Genomic DNA, 22,894 nt, shown 5'->3' with positions numbered 1-22,894 from the left:
TGACGTAACTTATTTTAATATAAATTGATTTACTGCCGACACATTATTTTTAGAAGTTGAATTGAACAATATGTTTAAATAATCGTTTATCAGACCACTGTCTTCTTGGCTTAAAACTAATAAACGGAGAAATTATTAAGAAAAAAAGTAAAGTAATCTTTGATCTCCAAGAGGATATATGTAATTGATCAAGTCTTAGTACAGCAAAAATTAAATTATATAAATCTAAAACATTTACTAAAATTAAGGTAGTTAATGTATATTTTAACGCTTTTCGTAACATTTTGTGAAACATTGTGAATAATTGTAAAATACCCAAATAAATTAACTACAGCTGGATAAATTCATAGTTTTGTTGAAGTTAAATACAAAAGAAATACTTATAGAACACCCTAAAAAAACGACCCTATGACAGAAACGTTTCTGAGAATTTTAATCGTAAGTTCCCAATTAAGTCGTTTAAATTCACAAAGTAAGTTTTATTTTGAATACCTAGAACTTACCTGAGATCAAACACTAAATTGGAGAACTCATATTACACCGGTACAGCGTAAGTTAAAATAGTCATTCAGAAAATTTTCTGAGAAATCTCTGGTCTACATCATTGTTAAGAACTTTGTGTTATGTACTAATTGACTCTAGATTGCACTAGGGTTAGTTTGTTGGGGTGGAACTTATTCAGCGGTTGTATGTGTGTAAAATAATTTTACGTCGCATTGGTAATGTTACCAGGTACATCCGATCTATTCTATAGAACAAGAAGTATTGACCATGGACTTATTAGGACTTCAAAAGTAAACAAATAAATTTCAAGCAATATAATGGACCTAAATCATCATCATCATCATCATCAGCAGCAGCAGCAGCAGCATAATAATTATCATCATTGTCATTAATATAACTTTCCTTTATTATACCTGTGGGGTTTAAAGGAATAATTTTATGGATAACAGGGTCCATCAAATCCATAAATTTCTTTTTCTACTATCGCTTCTTTATTATTTCCTGATTAGTTCCTGTTTTATCTTCCTAGAAATGCAAAAAAAATTAACCACCAATGACTGAAAGTTCAGAAAAAAATGCACACAGCGACCAGGTGTCGTTTCGTGGGTAACAACCCCCTTGTTACACCATAAATTACATATTAATACATAACACACATAATACATAATTAAAACAAATAATACATAATAATAAACAGTAATGTACAATTTGCTTTTAAAAGACAATATTATTTTAATTGCTGTGCGAATTGCACACAACCGTGTATATAAATCGTCTGAAATGACTAATATTATTATTGGCCATTACAAACTGCTGAGAGTATACTATTTTATAATGAGAGGGGATCTGATAAAAATTGTTTAATACTTTAAAAAAATATATAAACAATTTAAAACTCATAAAATCCCATTTCAACCAATCAAAAACCTTTTGCGAAGTATTGACAGTATTGTACGTGTATGTCCCTTGCAATCTACTGGAAACGTCGATTGTTGGAACTGCACTTACTTATCAAGGTTTTTCAATCTTGCAGACAGTTTCGTTTCATATTTTCCTCTTTCAATTTGTTCGGCATGTGACGCAATATTTCCGAATAACTCGCAAGCAGTCTTTCACAAAACATTCGCAATAAACCTTTTCAGACTGTGATTACATATATAGCATTCTTGGAGCACACGTGTTCCTTCATATTACTAGTTCCATTAAATGTAGCAAGAATTTTTCAAGATTACCTAGCTAGCTAACTTTTATAAAAGCAAGGCATACATAGACGCAGTGCAAACGTAGAATCCACTACTTTTATTACTTTTTTGGTATTTTTCTCAGGTAAGAAGGAATGATCGAACAGAAGTTATGGATTTAAATATAAATAAAATAGTATCAACTCAAGCTATATAGAAGAAGCAAGAATGTCGAAGAAAGAATCTGAAAATTTGATACACATCACTAAGTTACTAAGTTTCTTACATAGTATTAGTTGCAATTGATTATAAGTAGACGGAGCTATTGACACTACTTTATTTGCGTCCCCAAGAGCCCAGACCTATATCGCAATATTAGATATTATTATTTAAACCTTATCAAGTCTATATAATCTAATCCCTACAACCGCATTAACCACATTACATATATGATACAGATTATTAAATAATTTCTTATATTTAACAAATTTTAAACATGTTTCATATAGTTTTTCTTTTAAACCTGCAAAGACTTAACTTACACTTTTTTATGTAAGAGCTAATTAATTACAATTAATTTCCAAAATACTTTCAAACGATGATAGCCTGTACTGCTTAACCATTGGTTATTCAATGTATTTTAGAAGACATTTTTTCTACAGTAATTCTAAATCTGTTGTCAAGTTGTAATTTCGCACTACATCCTGAGAAACGGAAGAAACCGTTATAAATATATTGCAGAAAATATACACTAAGTAAACTCTGAAAATAATGAGAAATACGTTGCCCGAAGTTCAAACCTCTCTGACTGTTCTGTCTAGAGTTATCGCACAGACGTGCAAACAAACGGACTGTTCTTTGACCTTTGACCTTTAGACCCAAAAATCAATAGTTTTCCTTGGAGTATGAAAATCCTGTGCACGAAGTTCAAACCTCTCTGACTGTTCTGTCTAGAGTTATCGCACAGACGTGCAAACAAACGGACTGTTCTTTGACCTTTAGACCCAAAAATCAATAGTTTTCCTTGGAGTATGAAAATCCTGTGCACGAAGTTCAAACCTCTCTGACTGTTCTGTCTAGAGTTATCCTACAGACGTGCACACGGACATAGACGGACGGACCTTTAGACCCATAAATCAATAGGAGTTTTCTTTAGACTAGGAAAAACTTACGCACGAAATCCAAGTCTCTCTATCCGTTCTACCTATAACAGTTCTATAACTTTCAGTTATAACAAAGACGTGCATATGAACAGAGAGACAGATGGACTGTCCTTTGACCTTTTGACCCCAAAATAGTTAGAATCTTTTCTTGGATATAGAGGAAGGCTAGTTCAAATGCCTTCTTATCAAGACCTATCACACACGTGCGGGCGACGGACTACGACACGATTTAAATAAATGCCTGTCCTTAATAAAATGGATTATAACCCTAAATAAAAGATTTAGGCATCGCCGATCAAAATAAGCTTCCACAAAACAATTATTCCGCAACACAGACGACATTTACTAGGCTTGTTCAAAATCAAACCCAGTGAACTCATTAATTAAACATTTATCATTAAGCATTAGTGGGGTGATACACTACGTTAGCCATTAAAACAATCATTTTTAATAAGAAGACATCGAACTTATAAATTAGCCTATAAAACTATGTAAATATTCTTAAATTTTCTTAATTGGATTAAAATTTCATCCAGGTTGAGTATATACCATAGTAGTTATCCATTGCCGATAGTAAATTCAGCGGTGACACGGCACTTTACGTGACCAGCGCGGGAAACGAGCAACGGCCGAGAACAATCAGCTGTTGATGGCAACAATCAGCTGCTAGTGACGTCACACTACTGGCTGTCAAATGTTCTACACAAAGTCATCAACACATTTCCCTGTTTACTTGCCAGTGATGTAAATTTATTGAAAGCTGTATTAATATTGTGTATATGGAACAACTCCATCCCTAATCCTAATAATATTATAAATGCGAAAGTGCCTTTGTATGTTAATTTTGTTTTCACGCATAAACTATTCAACCGATTGTACGCGTATTACAACTGTACAATGTACATTGACATTCTTACGGTTCCTAGGATGAATATAGGCCTATTAGTTTTAGAAAATCTTATTATTTTTAATTGATTTACATTTATAGTAAGTAGATTGTCTAAATAGTAATCATAATTTTTCATGCAGTTCTAGATTTCAGCGATTAGGTACTAAATGTCCCAAAACACAGAGTCAGAATTTGACTCCCTTTGAAGCAGTCGATAAGAACTATGCTAGATGAAAGTTCGCTGGCCTGTTCTTATGAACTAATGTACCAACTCCAACTCTAAATTTTCGAAAACATTAAAAACCTTTTACTATAAATTAAAGACTGATATAAAACCAATCTTAGTTTTCTTTTGACAGAAAACTCTCTGATGTTTGATATATATTTTCTTGGTCGGGAAACAAAACTAAACCAACTATGGAACTAAACATAATAGTAACGAAGTAAATGACAGTAGCCATAATTATAAACTTGTTGACGTATTTTCCTGATTGTGGCAACAAGGCAAACTCAACATTGGCGTTGGAAATATAATTCACTCCAACCAGCAGAGGTCATAAACGTGCACTAAATTGTGCGCAAACCGTCGGGTGACTGCTAGCAGTACAGATATAAGAGGAAATGCAGTCTAACTTTGACTATAAGTTTAAAGATTGTTATAAAACCTATCTAACTTGTCTTATACAAAATTAGGCTTCTCAGAGATAAATACTTTCTGGATCGGGAAAGAGGCAAATTCAGTTTTGGAAAAAAAAAATTAAGACAGGAGTAAATTATAATGACCTTAAATATACACCTTTTAACATATATTCTTTATCTTGGGAAGAATGTAAACTCAATATATTAAACCATAACCCTTTATGCATCTCTGAATACAGTAACTATATATTATATATATATATATTATAATATAATATATATATATATATATATATATATATATATATATATATATATATATATATATATATTATAGAGTATTAAAAAGTTGAATAAAACCTAACCGATTTAATTTCTGTAAAAATGTACTACTTTACTGTTGTGAAAGAAACACGGAGAAAAGGTTAATGAATAAATTAGGCAAGGATAGTAAATCTGATTTTATCTGTTAATTAAAAATGTGTACAGTACTAGAATAATTAAATTATTTCATACATTTTCTCCAGAAAGTAAGGAACACTGTATTCAATACATTAAATTTGTCAATTAAAAGCAGCAAGTTTACCATAATGGTGGTGTGGGGGGGGGGAGGAAGAACGAGTCCCATCTGTGTAAAACATGCTCTAAATTACGAGTACAACTGGGCGAAATATCAGACGTTTGGGAAAATATTTAATCCCTTTACTATGAGTAAAGAATAGTGTAACAAACTTTGTATTATTAGAGAATCGATATGAAAACAATTATAAGCAATAATGTCCAGCAAATATGTCAATAAATGCTTTTTACCAATACATTTATAATTAACTAAGGTATATTTGGTGGTATTTCTATATATAAAAAGGAAGGCCCTCGAGAATTCACTCACCTATCAGTAATTCTCCAACTTCACATAACTTGCACATGACCCTCAATGACTGGAATAGAACAACTAAAGCATTTTCATAAATGTCAAACATGCATAGGAATTGAATTGGGGTTGTAACACCTAGGACATCTACATTTTTTTCAACTTCTCATTGTCGTACAACATGAGTTTTGACACATGCTGTCAACAGGTACATAGAAGCTTATCCGTGAAGATCAACCACGCAATGGAGGTTTAAATGGGTTTGCCACTCCTACAAGAACTATATTTTGTTTTTAGAACTCTTGATGTCCTACAACAAGTTTTGACACACGTTTCATGCTCTCAACATAGTTTGTTGAAGTGTTCAAAAAGATCAACACGCATAGGGGTTGAAACCTTAGAATAACTTCATGGTTGTTTTTTCCCCAATTTCCTTCCAACAAGACGATAATTTAACATAAATATGCCTCATGAATTAAAGATATAAATAAGCTTATTTATAAATCTACCACCCGTACGAATTAAAAAAGTGTTGTAACTCCTTGAAAACATCACATACTTTTTTTATATTAATTTATAAAAAGGTTTAATTTGACGCAAATTTATGTTGTGGATTTAATAGGCTACCGGCACCAGAAAAAAGTAGACCGGAAGTAGAAGAGAATTCCGGAAGTAGTTACTTTTTGACCGAAGTACACTTTTCAAACAAAATATGTTTCTACTACTTTCTTGATCGGTATAACAGGTCAACTGATGTAGTCTTCTCAGATCTTGTATGCATTTTTTTAATCGAGTCATAAATTAAAACTCTACTATGGCTTTTGAAATATGATTAGTTATAACCAGTAATGCTTCTTTGTGCCCTAACTTGACTTAAAACATATTGGCAATCGTTTATGATTTTTGATCCTCTTAAAAATTATCACTGAAGTAATATGTACCTTGAACGTGTCAGCCTTCGAAATGAATAACAGTTATCACAGTACTCCATTTTATTACATCCAAGTATTATCGCTAAGATTACTAAGGATTTAGAATTTCTCAACTCTGGCCTAAAATTGCTTAGTGATGCTGAAATTATGGAAGCTTTGAATTCAAATGTCATGGAATGTTTAAGAGAATGACATTTGTATGATTACATTTGCACTCGTAAAACATTTTCACTCTCTGAATTCAGGGTTCCAAAACATTGCTCTTTATTTTAAATTAAAATTCTTCTGAAATGGATTTGGAGATTGGAATATTTTCCAGTGCTCATCTCTTTCTTTCAGGAATGTTTTTTATGACATTTAAAACTAACATGCCTATGGCGTACCTGGAATTCAATAGGAACTCGTGTGCGAAACCGCTGGTAACTGCAAGTGTCTTTATAAACAGCGAGTTTCATCTCTGGTGCGAACGATTAAGTACGTTACTTGGATAGAAACTTCTTCACATTATCCCTGCTGGCTGTGTCGGAAAACTGTAACATGTGTTATTTGACAATATTTAAGTCGATGGCTTCATCTAACTTGGAGGATCGATACAACAGAATATATGCTCTTCTTCACAGACAAAATTTTACTTATTTATAAAATATATTTCTTTGCTATCTTAAGCATTTACTTTGATATAACTCACACATAACTCACAAAAACAGTTAGTTTTCATATTGTTTGGAAAGTTGTCGTATTTTTCTTAACACGTCACGAACACACACCACACAAACACTCAATTAAATAGTGAAATCAACAAGGAGTTTACTAGTTAAGTACTGGTAATAAAGTTGGGTCTAGAGAGTCAATCAAATGGCAAGTTACTTTTGAAACCCGACTCAACTCACAGCTTATTATTTCTGTTATTCAATTTCACAGGTATTGCTTAACCCAACATTCATGTATGGTTACGTAATACTTTAAATGATTTATTTTTGAAAAGCCACCTATTTACATTAATATTCTAAAACTTTTTCTGGTATACTAGACAGTTTTGAGGTTTCAGTCCAAAAGCTTTCTAATGTTTTCTTAAGAAAGAAATCGATCGCTAGCCGTACTAACTGCGGTGGAAGTCAAAATGAGAGAGTATCAAAAGCATTAAAAATACTAAACAATATTTTTTCTAAAAATATATTTTTATTAGGTTGACACACTTAGAAGAATCAGACACATAAATAGTAGCTATATTCAGACCATCAGACACTAGATAGATAAAGATACTGATAGTCGTCACCTTCAGTACCTGTATATGATTAGCCTACTCTGGTGGTATATTTATTTAGATAACCTTTACAATGAAATTATTTAATTCTACATTAGAGATGTAGCCTCGAAAAGTGTTTGATATTATAATATATTTTTAGCCAACATGGTAGTTAGAAACATAATGACAATTTGGATTCAACCATTTATTTACTACATTATCTTAACCTACAAGTACCTGAAAATGAAATAATCGAATTCGAAATGTACATTGTACACAATAAAATCAATCAAAAGGTTTGTTATTGCATATTATATTTAGTTATGGTTTTAATACAATTTTTAGACTTATGTATGGTTTTTAAAATGTTTTGGATCGATGGAAAATCACCAAAGAGTGTAGATTTGTTATTTATTACACCTGTACTAAAGGGTCCATTGTTAAAGCACCAAAAGATTCATTGTTATGTGTTTAGACACATAATTAAACTATATGCTTTTATATTTGGATAAAAGCTTTTATCAGACCCATTTTTTAGTTTACAAATAAATTCTACCTCGAAAAAGTAAAATTGACACAGAAGAAAACTAGTAAGTAGCTTCACTACGTTATGATAAAATAAATACCGTTTCTTCTGAGGTTTTTACTAATGAAACGATATTTGTTGAAAATCATGGCTCTTAAGATCTAATTAGTGAGAAGAAATTCAACTAATCTATACTTGTTTAGAAGCACAATAGACAAAGCGAGCAGTATTTGGGTATGTTAACAGACTGACAGGAATAATCAAATCTCCTCACCTGTTGCTCTAATCTCTGGAATAATATTGTTACCCGGTAGCACAGCTATTCTAGTTCCAGAGTACGGATCCGAAACCCGTTTTAGGGATTTAATTATCGCACGCTAAGGAAATAAACATTTGAGTCTAGGCCGAAGTATTTAATAAAATAAGTGTTCCAGGCTTGTCTCATATCACTTGATAAAGTGAATTATGATAGTATTTACTATGATACTGCCAATCGAGTGATAACCGAATCAAGCAACGTCGACCGTGGCTGCTGCTTGGATGGGTGACCGCTGAGCTCGCCTGCCCGGTTCGGAACTCACCTTAAAGCCGTTGATCCCATTGTTAAGTACTAGAGAAAGCTTCTTAGTCCTAACTTCACCTTGTAATAAAATAAGAAGCTTTTAAAATAAGAAGTCATTTATTATTTACTTTATAAATGACTTAATTCCAACACAAAGAGAAAGACAAGTATTGAATTTGTTAAAATTAGGGATCAAAATATTTATCATTAGCATAAACCAGTCGATTGAAACAGTTGCAAAGAAAGTAGAACAAGTGGAAATATTGTTAGTTATACCGTCATCAGTAGTATTTTCCATATTATTGGAAATCTGGGTCACAGTGGACGCAATTGGGTTAATTAGTATAAGTATCTTAGAAAGTTTCTATAAAAAGAATCAACAGGTTGGCTACTACATCGGAGACACTTTATATAAAATCTGTGCTTAACCTTTCCACCACGTGGTGTGCGAGCGGATTCTTGGAATTCTTCTGATAATCTCTTTAAACATTACTATGAGTATGTTATTTATCATACACGTGACTTGCATATTTAACTCAAAGCACGTAGTTATAATAAAAGTAATAATGTATATTTTAACAATTCCTCCCGACCTAATGGAGTATTGTTATTTATATATATATATATAAAACAATATATATATATATATATATATATATATATATATATATATAACAATTAATCTTGAATTATTGATAATTCAAGATTAAAATAATATATCAATGCCAAAGGTTTCATCTTATTGCTACAAACACTAATTGGAGTGGAAAACATTCTAATTTATCAGTATACAAAAGAGTATGAAATGGATGATAAGGAATTGTTACAGTGCCACAGGATGCTATTATATGTCAGCAGGATCTTTTATACCATCAGTAGCTTCCAGAATAATAGAAGTACAAATGAGTTTTGTTTGCTAAACATTAGCTAATACGAGAGCCTGGTGAAATATTATTTATGTCTTTCTGTCCCTGCGATATCTCAAAAAACAAACTGATCTATAGACCTAAAAATTTGCTCAAGCTTCATTTCTATACAAGCAACATCGAATTTGATGATTTGAGATTTTTAAAGGGATTCAGCTGAGCGTTAGCGTTTTTAAATTGGTCTTATGAATAATTGGTCTTATATTAGGGGCATGGCCCTTACTTGGTTTCAAAGTTATTTTACCAATAGAAAACAATATGTCTCAATTTGTAATGTTAGTAGCGATGCAATTAATCTAGACTACGGTGTAGTTCAAGGGAGTACACTTGGGCCAATTTTGTTCTTATTATATATAAATAATATTCCAGGTTAAATTTAAACGGAAATATAACATTATTTGCCGACGACACACTTATTTTTCTGAAATGAAATATATGGGCGGATGTGAGACGAGAAGCATTAAGTGATTTAATGTTACTGAAAAAGTGGTTTGATCAGAATGTCCTTTCCTTAAATATAACTAAAAAAAAATTTATGCCAATCTCATTGAATCCTCAACCGGATTATGTCTTAGGGAATCTGATCATACATAATTGTGGAAATCATAGTAACAGTACCTGTATTTGCGAAGCAATCGAAAAATTAAATTCATATAAATATCTTGGCGTTATTTTAGATTTCCGTTTGAAATCGTCAGATCATATTGAATATCTCAAACAAAAGACCCGAAAGTATATCTTTGCCTTTAAGAACCTTAGGGATATTCTTGATGTTCAAGAAATGAAAATGGTATATTATGCATACGTGCAATCTCTTTTTGAATTTGGGATAATTTCTTGGGGGGCAGCTTATAAATCAAATCTTGATCCTCTGTTTACGGTTCAGAAATCAATTTTGAAAGTAGCTTTTAAAAAATGTCATAGTTTTTCAACATCCATTGTATTTCAAGAAACTGAAATGTTTACAATAAGACAACTTTTTATAAAAGCTCTTTTAATACACATGTATAAAGATTTAGATGATTTATTTGAAAAAACTCAACATACCCATAACACACGTTATTCTAGATCAACAGGAATTCTACCACTGCAATTAACTAAATCTTACTCAACTTATTCAAACACCAACTCATACTATCTAGCTCACGTGCTTTTTATAAATATGAGTAAACAGTTTCCAAATTTTAGTTTTTTTTTCAATGAAATTTCTACAATTATTTTTAAAAGAAAAGTTAACCAGTGGTTATTATCATTGTCTATTGAGGAGGCCGAGGCAGTGTTGTCTACTAACTACGGGCGGACAGTTTGACATGTAAACAGCCACCACTCCTATCCCATCATCATTCATTATCACTACCCCATTATAATCTGCGGTGACCCTGCTTATTTACCATAGCTGCTAATATGTAAATGTTTTTAAAATTAATAATATTCAATGCTTTAAAACAGGTACAAATCAAAATTACACGATTTTTTCCTTTTAATATATTCATTCCATATTCACGTATGTATGTGTATGCATGTATATGTATATATGTATGTGTATGTATGTATGTGGTATATAATAGTGTATTATTTTGTATTATACTGTATTTTATATTCATTTTTTCTATTTATAGCCTGCGCACAGGCATCATAGCCCATGCAGGCTCATTTCCCAAGGACAATGTTTTATACATGATGTTATTTTTATGATGTTTATTCTATGATGATTATTTCTTATGATGTTTATTCTTTGTTCACATTTCAAACTCCGTTCGGTAATGTAAAAATTTAGAAGTTAATTGTACAGTTTGGTTTTTAATATTGTACATATATTTGGGAAATAAAAATCAATTCATTCATTCATTCAACCGTGACGGGTACGAGCAAATTGTAGAGTAAATAAATTTGTTAACAAACGAGTACAACTATGTGACATAATAACACATGTAGCGTAATGAAATGAGCTATAACTTACAATTTTGTATGCAGCTCATCGGAGACTGTTTTGCAACAAGTTGTGTGTCGTATTCCTACCTTAATAATAATAAATACGTGTAATATATACTATTTACTCGACATTGGGTTAAACCAGCTCCTACGTCCAAATTTGCTTGTAGAAATAAATATGTTAGTTTGATCAAAGTTCAGAGATTAGCACAAACTCAGAGAATTGTTTAAATTAGAAACACATAAGCTTTTCACACTCTCAGAGTGTGTGAAGATGAAACACACAGAAAGTCATAATCTTGTGTGTACAAGAAAGTCTGAGGGGTTTTCTGTGAACACATTTTTATTAGATGACGAAGGAGAAGAGCTACTAACCTAGCTTTAAACAGGAATTGTTACCTTTGTAACATCTACTACACCTACTTTACGAAGTAAGTAATTGTAATTTGTAAGTTGCATGTTTTCTAAATCCTGCCGTGAAAAGTGTTTCAGATCGAACGCTCTGTAGTCTGTTTCTAGTCACTTTCCATACGTATTGAACAAAAAAACAAACAAAAAACACATAAAATGACTCTAAAAACAATACCTGAATCATTATTTTAAAGTACTCTATGTATTTTAAAGTGCCTAAATAAATATGAAACATTGCTCATATTTTGGGATCTTGTGTTTTTAGCCTTATTGTTAGAGAAATTTATTTATTCAATCGTGTTTAGAACTTATAAATAATTTAATAACAAGAACTCTTTTAATTTCAGTTGCCATTTATTTGATGAAAGTAGTAATATATAATATAATGTGTGAATGTATAAACAAAAAAACATATACAGGTTTTATACTTTTACAAAATTAAAAAACAGTATAATGGGCATTTAAAAGTTTGAAACCAATATTGACATCATGAATATATTACGAATTTTCAATCGTTCTCTCTTTTTGCCACCTTCGCAGCAGGAAACCTCTCTAGTAAACTTTCACTTGTTTCCAACGGCCTTTTCAAAGAGATCTGAGAGCTGTTACTGTTGCCGCCGCACTTCTTACAATTACGTGAGCTCTTCTTTGTGAACTTGAGGGTCCTGATCAGCAGAGAGATGACGGAGGGAAGCTGCTTCTTACACGAGGAAACAAGGGGGTTAGAGTCTTCGTAGTAAGTGAAATCCAAGGACACAGACCGACTCACGTTGGTCAGAAGGGTCAGGATATCCTGATGGAACCCGTGTGAGTCCAGGTGACGGCAGAGCGTCTGTATGTACCAGGAACCTTTTTCAGGACTTCTCCATGACACAAAGCCTGAAAGCGAAACATTGCATTAAAAAAAATAAGAATAAATTTCATACACTTCCGGAATATCTGTTTATTTTTAGTATAAATACTTCTAATATACGTAAAGAATATCATAAATAGGTATTATATTCAGTGCGAAATCGTCATTTGTATATTGCTTGGATTGGAATAGCCAGCCAACTGTCGGTGCAAGAGATTCCAAATGCATCCTACTCCATAAATGGCAGGGTTTGATGCCGTTCATAATAATAGAAAGAAAAATAATTATAGCCAATACAACGATATCACAGGGAAGAAAAAGAAATGCCTTACAAAATCTAGTGTCAAATTAATAGTTATATTTTGCTGGTAAGTAAAATGAGCGCTTTAATCTACGAAACAGTAAGTGATTATGAAAACGTAACAACATTATACTACCTGTGTAAAGATTCGTTCTTCAAATTCAAAATTGCTATAAAATTAGGACGGGACTTCTGAAAAGAAATTAATGTAATAGGCACGATGTATTACAAACTAATATTACCAGGAATCGTGGACAGTGCGACAAGAAAGTCTGCTCGGTCAGGCAAGAGATAGGAAGGCACAATTTTCACCTGATCCTGGGCCGATTCCTCAGTCTGGTACGTGGACCCAGTCACCAGCACGGCCTTTTGTCTGGCGTGGCCTTGACAAGCCTGCAACAAGTAAGTCTGCTCGGTCAGGCAAGAGATAGGAAGGCACAATTTTCACCTGATCCTGGGCCGATTCCTCAGTCTGGTACGTGGACCCAGGTACCAGCACGGCCTTTTGTCTGGCGTGGCCTTGACAAGCCTGCAACAAGTAAGTCTGCTCGGTCAGGCAAGAGATAGGAAGGCACAATTTTCACCTGATCCTGGGCCGATTCCTCAGTCTGGTACGTGGACCCAGGTACCAGCACGGCCTTTTGTCTGGCGTGGCCTTGACAAGCCTGCAACAAGTAAGTCTGCTCGGTCAGGCAAGAGATAGGAAGGCACAATTTTCACCTGATCCTGGGCCGATTCCTCAGTCTGGTACGTGGACCCAGGTACCAGCACGGCCTTTTGTCTCGCGTGGCCTTGACAAGCCTGCAACAAATGTATGGCAGTACTAAACAGCCCCATCTTCTTGCTTCGAATTCTGATAAACACTAACAGTAGGAACTATTGTAACGTTTAAAGTAAAATGACTAGAAATAGGAGTAGTAATCAAATACAAGTACCCATAACTGAATTTGTATTTTAGGTTAAAGTAGTAAAGGTTGATTTTGGATTTGGGAAATATACTTTATGTTAAACTCAGAGCTCTTTCAGGCAACTTCCCTGAATACAGAAAAAAGTAGAAAGGTTTGTTTTTGGACTGACATTATTTTTGGACAAAAAAATCCAATTTTCGTAAGTCATAAATTAATCAGAAACATGCCAATCCTTGCACATATAACTCATGTACATACTGTAAAAATGCCACCTTTTATCTTACATTTCGTATTTGCGCCTAATCACAAAATTGCTTAAATGCCTGTAATATCACATAAAGTGATTGAAACTCTTTATTTGACTTTTACTTAAAATCATATTTTTCAATCCCAAAATCGAATGCACCACCTTAAGAGAAAACATTATATTAATCAGTTATATACATTATTCGTCATCCTGATACCGCATGTACCTTAATTATAAGTGTCTAGCATTAATTATAGACTCATATGTCTTTGGTTCTGTAAAAATCCCCTAACTCGCTGGAGAAAGTCCTAATTTTGTTGTTCGGTTTAGCTTTAGCTCAAGCTGTAGTTTTTCCCGTTCAATTTCTATGTTTTTTACCGTACCTTATTGTATACAGAAATCAGCTCCACATAAGCGTTCTCTACTTCAAAGTTGTCAACCAGCAAACAATGTTATACAAACAATCTCAACAGTTAGGGAAATATAAGAAAAAAAAAACGTATCGATGGAGGCTACAAAAAGTAATGAACCAGTTACCGCACAAAAAGTCAGTCAAACGGACCTTCAATCTTTTGACTCCATAACCCTCGTGGACTAAGAGAAACGTATTTACAAAATTTCAAAAGGTCTCCGAGATCTTTCTACCGAGGGTTATTGCACCAATGGATAGACATGCGGACAATAGAGTTCTGTTCTTGATGATGAGTTTTCCAGATGAGCAATATTTTTATCCTATGCCTTGTCTATCACACTGTCAGCTTGGATCATATAAACAATCCATGGAATTGTACCCAGAACGACAGTTTGTTCTAGTGGATAAAAATAAAAATTAGCACTCACCCGCTCACGAATTTTAACAACACCTCACAGTGCTGTTTAGAAAATCACCCCTTCTGAGTGGGCTTTGCTGCGACGGCAGTCAAAAAGCCAAGCACTTAAGTCATAATCGTATTCACTTACAAAAGGTGTTATTTACCATTCACTTTACCTTACTCATTGTGATTTGAAAACCGCGTCGAAAAACAAAGTGTTTTAAAGCATCAACATTCATTTGTTCAATTCGTTATGGTTGTTTGATGAATTTTTGTACTATACATTACATCTTTGTTGACATTAAAAAAATTATAAAAAGATTCTAGACAGTCTAATTTTAATTACTTACGTCCTGATATTATATCTCTATATCTCTCTATACTAGACTTCAATGAAAAGCTAGGGTCTCACTTGAATGAAATAAAGTTTGGGTTTATTAGCAAGAGTCGGACAGTTCTCCGCCGTAAATCGTTCCCAAAGTAGGTTGACATCAAACACGTCGTCCTTAGACCTCAGCTTTCCCTCCAGTCCGTGGCTCATGAAGCACAGGACGAAACAATCGCAGTCAGAATGGTCCCTCTGGCTCACTGCAACAAATATTAGTCGGACAACTAGTTACTCGCTCACGGATTCCGCACAATACAAGGCTAAAACTGGGTTTTATCAGGTATTGATGTACATGTAAGGCTGTGCTTGGTGTTGTGAAGTCCGTAATATACTTTGAGTTTATTTTTTACAATTGCGTAATTCCTTTTTATATTTTTTCGAATAGGGTTCGTTCTACGCTAATGGTATTTTTATTGAGGATACTAAACTTTTTTGAGTGAAAATGGTTCAAACACACTTACAAATCTTTATTGACCTCCCCGAGAATCGATCCCGTGATCTTTGGGTTACAGAGCCGCAGCCCTACTCCTACGCTACGGTGAAGTTCAGGCTTTATCAAAGACTCAACAGGTCTATCTTAAATCGTGTCATTGTCTGCCCTATGTCTGTCAGTCCGTCCGTCTTGTCCTTCTTTGCGATAAATCTATGCCCTAGAGGCTTGAACCTTGTTATGTAGGTTTTTCTTCATTCAAGGAACGCCCTTCGGTCTTTCTGACTGTGATATAACTCTGGATAGCAATGTTCTAGAGACTTGGAACTTGGTACACAGGTTCATTCATCATGGTACATGGAACGACTAAATTAATTTAGGAGTAAAAATTGTAAAGGCAGTCCATCCGTCTCTCTTGTCTGTCTGTGAGATTACTCTTGATATAAGTGTTCTGGAGGCTTGAAAATTAATATATGGGGTCGGTTACAGGACATTTGTCAATATACATAATAACTATTACATTACACAAAAGTCCTTAGATTTTTCGTTGTATTCGCTACTCGGTTTTCGGTATTCGTTTTATTCGCTTAGCATTATTTACGGCAAAACTTTTTTGAGTGATGAATCATTTAAAATATTAAAACTTATACTTGTGTGTAAAACATGTATCTGAAGTAAGCACGTATAATCTGCATTAAGTAAAAATAAGCTTTAAAATGTATTTTTCATACAAAGATTTATCACTTTACAGGTGACATACTTTATGTATCTGAAGTAAGCACGTATAATCTGCATTAAGTAAAAATAAGCTTTAAAATGTATTTTTCATACAAAGATTTATCACTTTACAGGTGACATACTTTATGTATCTGAAGTAAGCACGTATAATCTGCATTAAGTAAAAATAAGCTTTAAAATGTATTTTTCATACAAAGATTTATCACTTTACAGGTGACATACTTTATGTATCTGAAGTAAGCACGTATAATCTGCATTAAGTAAAAATAAGCTTTAAAATGTATTTTTCATACAAAGATTTATCACTTTACAGGTGACATACTTTATGAGGGTGACCTTGAAAATCAACGGACATATTGCGTCAGTCAAAAACAATGAAAGGGTTAACGGTGTCTCTTTCTGTGGCGATCTGAAAACCATTTGTGGCCTGTTTATGATTTAAGATTAGGCTGGTTGTAGATTTCAAAAAATATCCTACCAATTTCTTATCAAGTAAAACAGTAATACAAAACGTACAAAATAAAAGATTTTAATGATTTTTTAAATAAATAGAAACATAGATAATTTATTACTAAACTCCAAATTCGTGAATCTTGTTCGTACCATTACGTCCGGTTAATGAATACTAGCAAATAAACAGGAATATTAATATATATATATACATAGAATAACGTATAATGTCCCTTTTATTTCATGATCGAAAATAGCTTAGCTTCAAGTTTAATGGATAAAGTATTGACATCCCTTATTCTGTTATTAGTTGTAAGTAAAATCAGACAATAAGAAAGTTTACACTGTAAAAAAGTTTGATCGTTCCGTTCATCCGTTGCAGAGAAGACAATTTAATTTCAACTTTTCCTTTCTTCCAAAAATTGGAAACATTTCAAAATTGATTAGAAACCGACCATATTTAATGTACTTATTACATCCAAACCACATCAAAAACCTTGATCTTATCATATTAAAACAAACATGTACTTTATTACGGAAAATAATTGTAACCACCATTGTAAATTTCTTATATTTTCTGGGAAATGTAGCTTATAGCTAGTTAACTACGGATATTAAACAAGGCAGTTTATGAAATTATCTTATAAGTTATTTCTAAGCAATATTCAATTCTCGCGACTCATATTTTGGTACATCGAAGTAGTAGCGGTACACGTGTGGAATAATCAACTAATACAGTTGAAATTTTATCAGATATATTCAAGATTACAAATCCATGGCAGTTGATAATTCAACGAATATTTCGGTATTAAAACTTGTATTGTTTTAAAAGTGAAGTGAAAGTGAATCTTTAGTAAATAATCTTTGTTAATACAGGACGATCCACTTATAAGCCTTAGTCTGCCTGTCCGTATGGACTACTGGCCTGAGGATCTTATCAAACACAATAAATGGGAGAGTTGATATAGTTGAAGGTCGATGATATTAATTTATATATAATAACTTATATAGTGATTACCAGGCTTCTAAATTTTCATAACTTTCATACTTGCTTTTTGGGTTTTGTGCTTGCCTATTATTAGTAATACTCCTAAACAATAAGGACTACAAATTAATTCTCAGTGAACATTAATCACCGAGTAACATTCATGCACTGAGTATTTTCTATTTATAAAATTTCAATAATATGAAAAATGGAATGTGATTTAATTTGGATCGATTAAGAATAGGCCTACTACTTTTGTAATTCAGACCTCATCACATTACAACCTTACGGTTTGCAGAATAATGACCCCTTATAAGGTTAAAACGATAAAATGCATTGCAGTCTCAACTACACCGTAAAAGCTATTCACTAGCATTCACTTCCAGTCCGCGCCAACTTTGCACTTAGGGGACTGACAATGTGTCTGCTGTGCTTCGAATCGGATTTCTGTATTTATCATTCAAATAATGGTTTTGGCTGAGCAGACTACTTGAAGGAGTGACAGTTTGTTATAACTGCTGAACAAATACAAATGCCAAGTAATGTTAGGGTTAACTATAACTGAATGTTGATATGGGGATGAATCGTAGAGTACTTTGTACTGACATGTGTCCAGGGTCGTCACAATCCGAGCTAGGGTGAGGTCGAGGAAGACTTCCACCTCAAATCCGAGCCTGGAGAAACTGTGACTGAGACTGCGGCAGTCCTGCTGGCTGCCCTTGCGGTCGTGGACGCCCTTCATGTCGAAGTGCTCCTGGTTGAAAATGGCTGCAACACCGCGGCGGGGGTTGTCCATGGAATAATAGGCAGCACTTGCGGCCAGATGACCGTCTGGGAGCGGAGGATCATCCGGCTCATCTTGTCCACTCATTAAATGTAGCTGTCAACGAGACCAATAACCAGAGTATAATAACATTTTTTATAATGAGAAAAAGTATTTATATAATGCATCAAAACCCGTAATGTTAAGGTGAAAAAAACTTCAAGCAGAACTTTACAAGATGACAAATATAATCTATCTGGTAATCAACTTTAGACTCCAGATAGATGTGTTTGCACCTCTTGAACAGTATAATCTCGAATGTTCACATCCTTTTGCACAGATTCACTAACCATAAACCTAAACGGATTACTAATTATGTTGATCATTATCTTGCATCTAAGGGATACGGTTTACTAGGAAAAACCTTCGAGGGAACCATACTGGATGAAATTGTGTACAATGTTAAGTGGTTAAAAGAAATATGGGACAAATAAACAAGAATGACAGCCATGAAGTATAATATTCTCCTGTAATGGGAATTTGAACTGATAATGAACCTACCAGATATCAACTTAAAAATAAAAGTGTATTATAAAGAAAATCATATCAACCATATGTGTTAAACGAACCTGTTATCAGAACGAATAGAACATTTGTTATTACTTTAAAATTGGTTTCATTTTAAATACAGTTATTAGAAGTGTAGCCAAAATGAATCAATAAAGAACACTTTTCTAAATATTCACAATAAATACATAGAATAAAAAACTGTAGCTTTAAATTTAAAGGTCTTAATGAGAAAACAATGATACAAAAATGAAATATCGTTCATGCTAACAACAACAATCTTTTATATTTGTATTCCAAAGCTTATGTCACCTTTCAGGTGAAATTTGGTTATCTACACAATTTGAATTAAATATAAATGTGAATCTATATATATATATATATATATATATATATATATATATATATATATATATATATATATATATTGCAAACATTGATCTAAATTCACGTATATTGAATCTTTGATCCGATTGAATATCACTGCGAGGTGTGAGCGTGCCGCGTTTCCCTTGTTATCATGTTTGTTTATTATATATATATATTTATTTTGGTGCTATTTCGAGGGATTCTTTCTGTCTACGCCAGGAGTGCGAACCGCACTGATGCCCTGGGGCAGTTACGATCGGTACTTCCCCGATTTCAGATCACGCCCCAGATCGTTCAACGTCTCTGACGTCACCACCGTACACCCCGCCCTTCTGGCGAAAAACATCCCTTGAGATAGTACCTAAATTCAAGTTCAGATCACGAGTATATATATGTTTTTCGCCAGAAGGGCGGGTTGTGCGGTGGTGACGTCAGAGACGTTGGACGATCTGGGGCGTGATTTGAAATCGGGGAAGTACAGATCGTAACTGCCCCAGGGCATATATATATATATATATATATATATATATATATATATATGTGTGTGTGTGTGTGTGTGTGTGTATGTGTGTGTGTGTGTGTGTGTGTGTATGATAAAATAATAATATATATTTTAGAAGCAATACATAATAAATAATATGTGAAGGATACCACACTGTTCCGGTCTACTTATTGTTATTGCGGGATACAAGTAGGTGTAGATTAGGTAATCATAAAGATGTTACTAATAGTACTAAAGTTAAATATAACTTTTAAAAGCGCTCACGTGATTTGGGGTTGAATTTTGGTGCTATTTCGAGGGATTTTTTCTGTCTAAGCCAGAAGTGTGAGCCGCACTGACGGCCTGGGGCAGTTACGATCGGCCCCAGATCGTCCAACGTCTCTGACGTCAGCACCGCACACCCTGCTCATCTGGCGAAAAACATCCCTTGAGATAGTACCTAAATTCAAGCTCAGATCACGAGTGCTCATGAATATCAACTTTAACTTGTTATATTAATAATACGTATGTATGTATAGCCTCATAACAAATAGTAGATAGGGACATAATTATCTCCTCTCCAACAACGCTTCATTTCGGGATGCAGTTAATGAGAACTGGTCGTCATAATGATATGTAATTTTCACAGTAAGTCAAATATAGTATTTTATTTGTAATAATATAGGTCCCTATATTATAGGTGATAATATAGGTGAGAGAAAGTGTTAAAATGTGGTGGCCTTCGGATCAGAGCAAAGCACCAATAAAATAAATCTTACTTTAGTAACCTAACAGTGCGGTCAGTATAAATGCTATGGGTGAGACTAGAATGGTTCTTTTCTGAAAATAAAATCAATAATATATTGTATTTTGTAAACAACACATAAACATAAATAAATCGGGAAAAACCCAAAAGTAATCAACTAAAATAATGATGTAAAATTATTCAAAACACTGACTTACGTATGTGTTCTACCAAAATACGGCATGCAGACGAGACACAATTTGTATTTTTGATTCATTTTTACTGAAATAATTTAAAAGTGAGTGTTAGTGGCGTGTTTATGTTAGCAATGCAGTTACCGTAGGAAGGCACATGTGGTCTATTTAACAGCTGTTTTTGTTTTATAATAAAGAAGTGTAAATAACACTACCACCTTTAATATACATTTATACATGTATATATATACACAAACAAGGAAGAAGCTAGTCAAGCTTCGTAACAATGCCTTATAAATCCATGAAAACCTAAATTCATTCATTGTAGTATCGAATCGCTTACAATTATTTTGGGCAGGTTGTTAAACATTTTTTAACTTTGCTTATCATTAGATCCGCTAACCATTGTGATTTTATAAATCTTGCAATTCAACAGCGAACTTTCGTTGAGAATGTTTCACTCTTTCGTACTCACTGTTAATTTAATCCTGGACAGACTTGCTATGTCATACTGTTGTTACTTACACCGATAGACCGCACTGTGTAAGCTCCATTTTCTAATTTGTCCCCAACATCCTCCGTGTTTCAAGTTCATTAACTGGCGTAATTGAAGAGCATGGACGATACATACGGGGAGGAGATGTCTGGGGTATCAGTAAAAATACAAGAAATTAAAAGTTTACACGCAAGTTTAGTTATGGCATGAAAACTTACGCACGATTTATTTAACCTAGCCACCTTGCTGCTATATAGAATAAAAACGAACATAAATGGTATCTGGGGGGTGGGCCTTGTGGTCCCAATGTTCTTTAGAATATTTCCTATGAAACTGATGTGTTAAAACACTAAAATTTGCTTCCATTAAATGAAGATACTGACAGGCTCGACATGAACTTTAGACCTCATAGCTCAATAATTTGTAGTCGAAAAGAATCAAACTTGAAGTAAAATAAAAAATAAAATAGAACTGGTATGAAGCACAGAACACAAAGTCGAAGTGAGAAGAATCTAACACTATTTAGCCTAAAACAAAATCGCGATGGGATTTGCCATTTATTAAGACAACTTTTATTTAAACGTAGTCTCGTTAGAAGGACGCAACCACGTCTTTAATTCTCTAAAAAAATGCAAATACAACGTATTAAAGGTAATTTGATCTATTATGTAGAAATTTACTTTATAATACAATGTGAAAAAGCAGCCTCGAACGAAAGGGCTAATTTATGATACATAAATATTCATTTTACTTACGGACAAAGCGTGCGAGGTCTTTTCCAGTAGGCTACAAAGTTCAGAAAAGAAGCGATTACTACGCGTCCCAATTAGAGTATCATTCTGCGAAGAATTTACTTCCAAAACCATTGGAAAAGTACTGATAGATAGTAAAGAACAACAAGGTTGTATAAGATATATGAAAAGTAAAGAAATGGTACACAGTATTGATGAATTGTCTCGGAAAAATTCTTCCTAGTTTCCATACATAGAAGAAAATAGTTTCTTAAAATATATAGATGCTCTAGCTTAAATTGCATTTTAAACTTTATACTTGTTGATATTTGCAAAGTAGTAATCCTTTAAATTCCATTCATTGCGGAAATATAATTTTCCAGTTCTTGAAGCGGATTCATTAAAACATTAACAACTACAGTTTAAAACAGTTGTAATATCACTGTTCATAACTATTGCATGTTATATTACTATTAATCTGACTTCATCTGTAATAAATTTTAATTGATATGTGTATTTAAACATGATTTAATTTCAATTCATCAAGCGGTATAAACCATCTCTGACTAGGTTGATTGCAGGGATCGATTAATGGCAGCTGTATACGTACACCACGCAGTTAATTAAAGGGGTTTACTGCCTTGAATAGTGATC

At 33.3% G+C, this 22,894-nt stretch overlaps 2 protein-coding genes across 2 annotated transcripts in view; one reads left to right on the top strand and one right to left on the bottom strand.

Moving 5' to 3' along the window:
* LOC124355608 overlaps positions 1 to 22,894 on the top strand; it is a 198,467-nt gene that overhangs the window by 87,865 nt on the left and 87,708 nt on the right. The gene's annotated exons all lie outside the window — the stretch shown is intronic.
* LOC124353837 (caspase-1-like) lies at positions 12,118 to 21,173 on the bottom strand. Its single transcript, XM_046803858.1, has 5 exons — positions 21,038 to 21,173; positions 18,501 to 18,774; positions 15,316 to 15,491; positions 13,179 to 13,329; positions 12,118 to 12,661 (listed from the first exon to the last, which is right to left on the bottom strand). Exons 2-5 carry the CDS (start codon positions 18,763 to 18,765, stop codon positions 12,291 to 12,293), a joined length of 963 nt encoding a protein of 320 aa, XP_046659814.1. The 5' UTR covers positions 18,766 to 18,774; positions 21,038 to 21,173; the 3' UTR covers positions 12,118 to 12,290.

Source organism: Homalodisca vitripennis, chromosome 2, assembly GCF_021130785.1.
Source record: "Homalodisca vitripennis isolate AUS2020 chromosome 2, UT_GWSS_2.1, whole genome shotgun sequence".
Lineage (NCBI taxonomy): Eukaryota > Metazoa > Arthropoda > Insecta > Hemiptera > Cicadellidae > Homalodisca > Homalodisca vitripennis.
The sequence above is the reverse complement of the archived record's forward strand: the minus strand, read 5'-3'. Positions and strand labels throughout refer to the sequence as shown.

What these genes read in the sequence shown, in the direction of transcription:
- LOC124353837 (XM_046803858.1), bottom strand. Translation starts at nt 18,765, where the DNA reads ATGAGTGGACAAGATGAGCCGGATGATCCTCCGCTCCCAGACGGTCAT. An exon ending in TGTGACGACCCTGGACACAT is followed by an intron (nt 15,492 to 18,500) that starts GTCAGTACAAAG and finishes TATTTGTTGCAG; the next exon opens with TGAGCCAGAGGGACCATTCT. An exon ending in CCAAACTTTATTTCATTCAA is followed by an intron (nt 13,330 to 15,315) that starts GTGAGACCCTAG and finishes TACTTGTTGCAG; the next exon opens with GCTTGTCAAGGCCACGCCAG.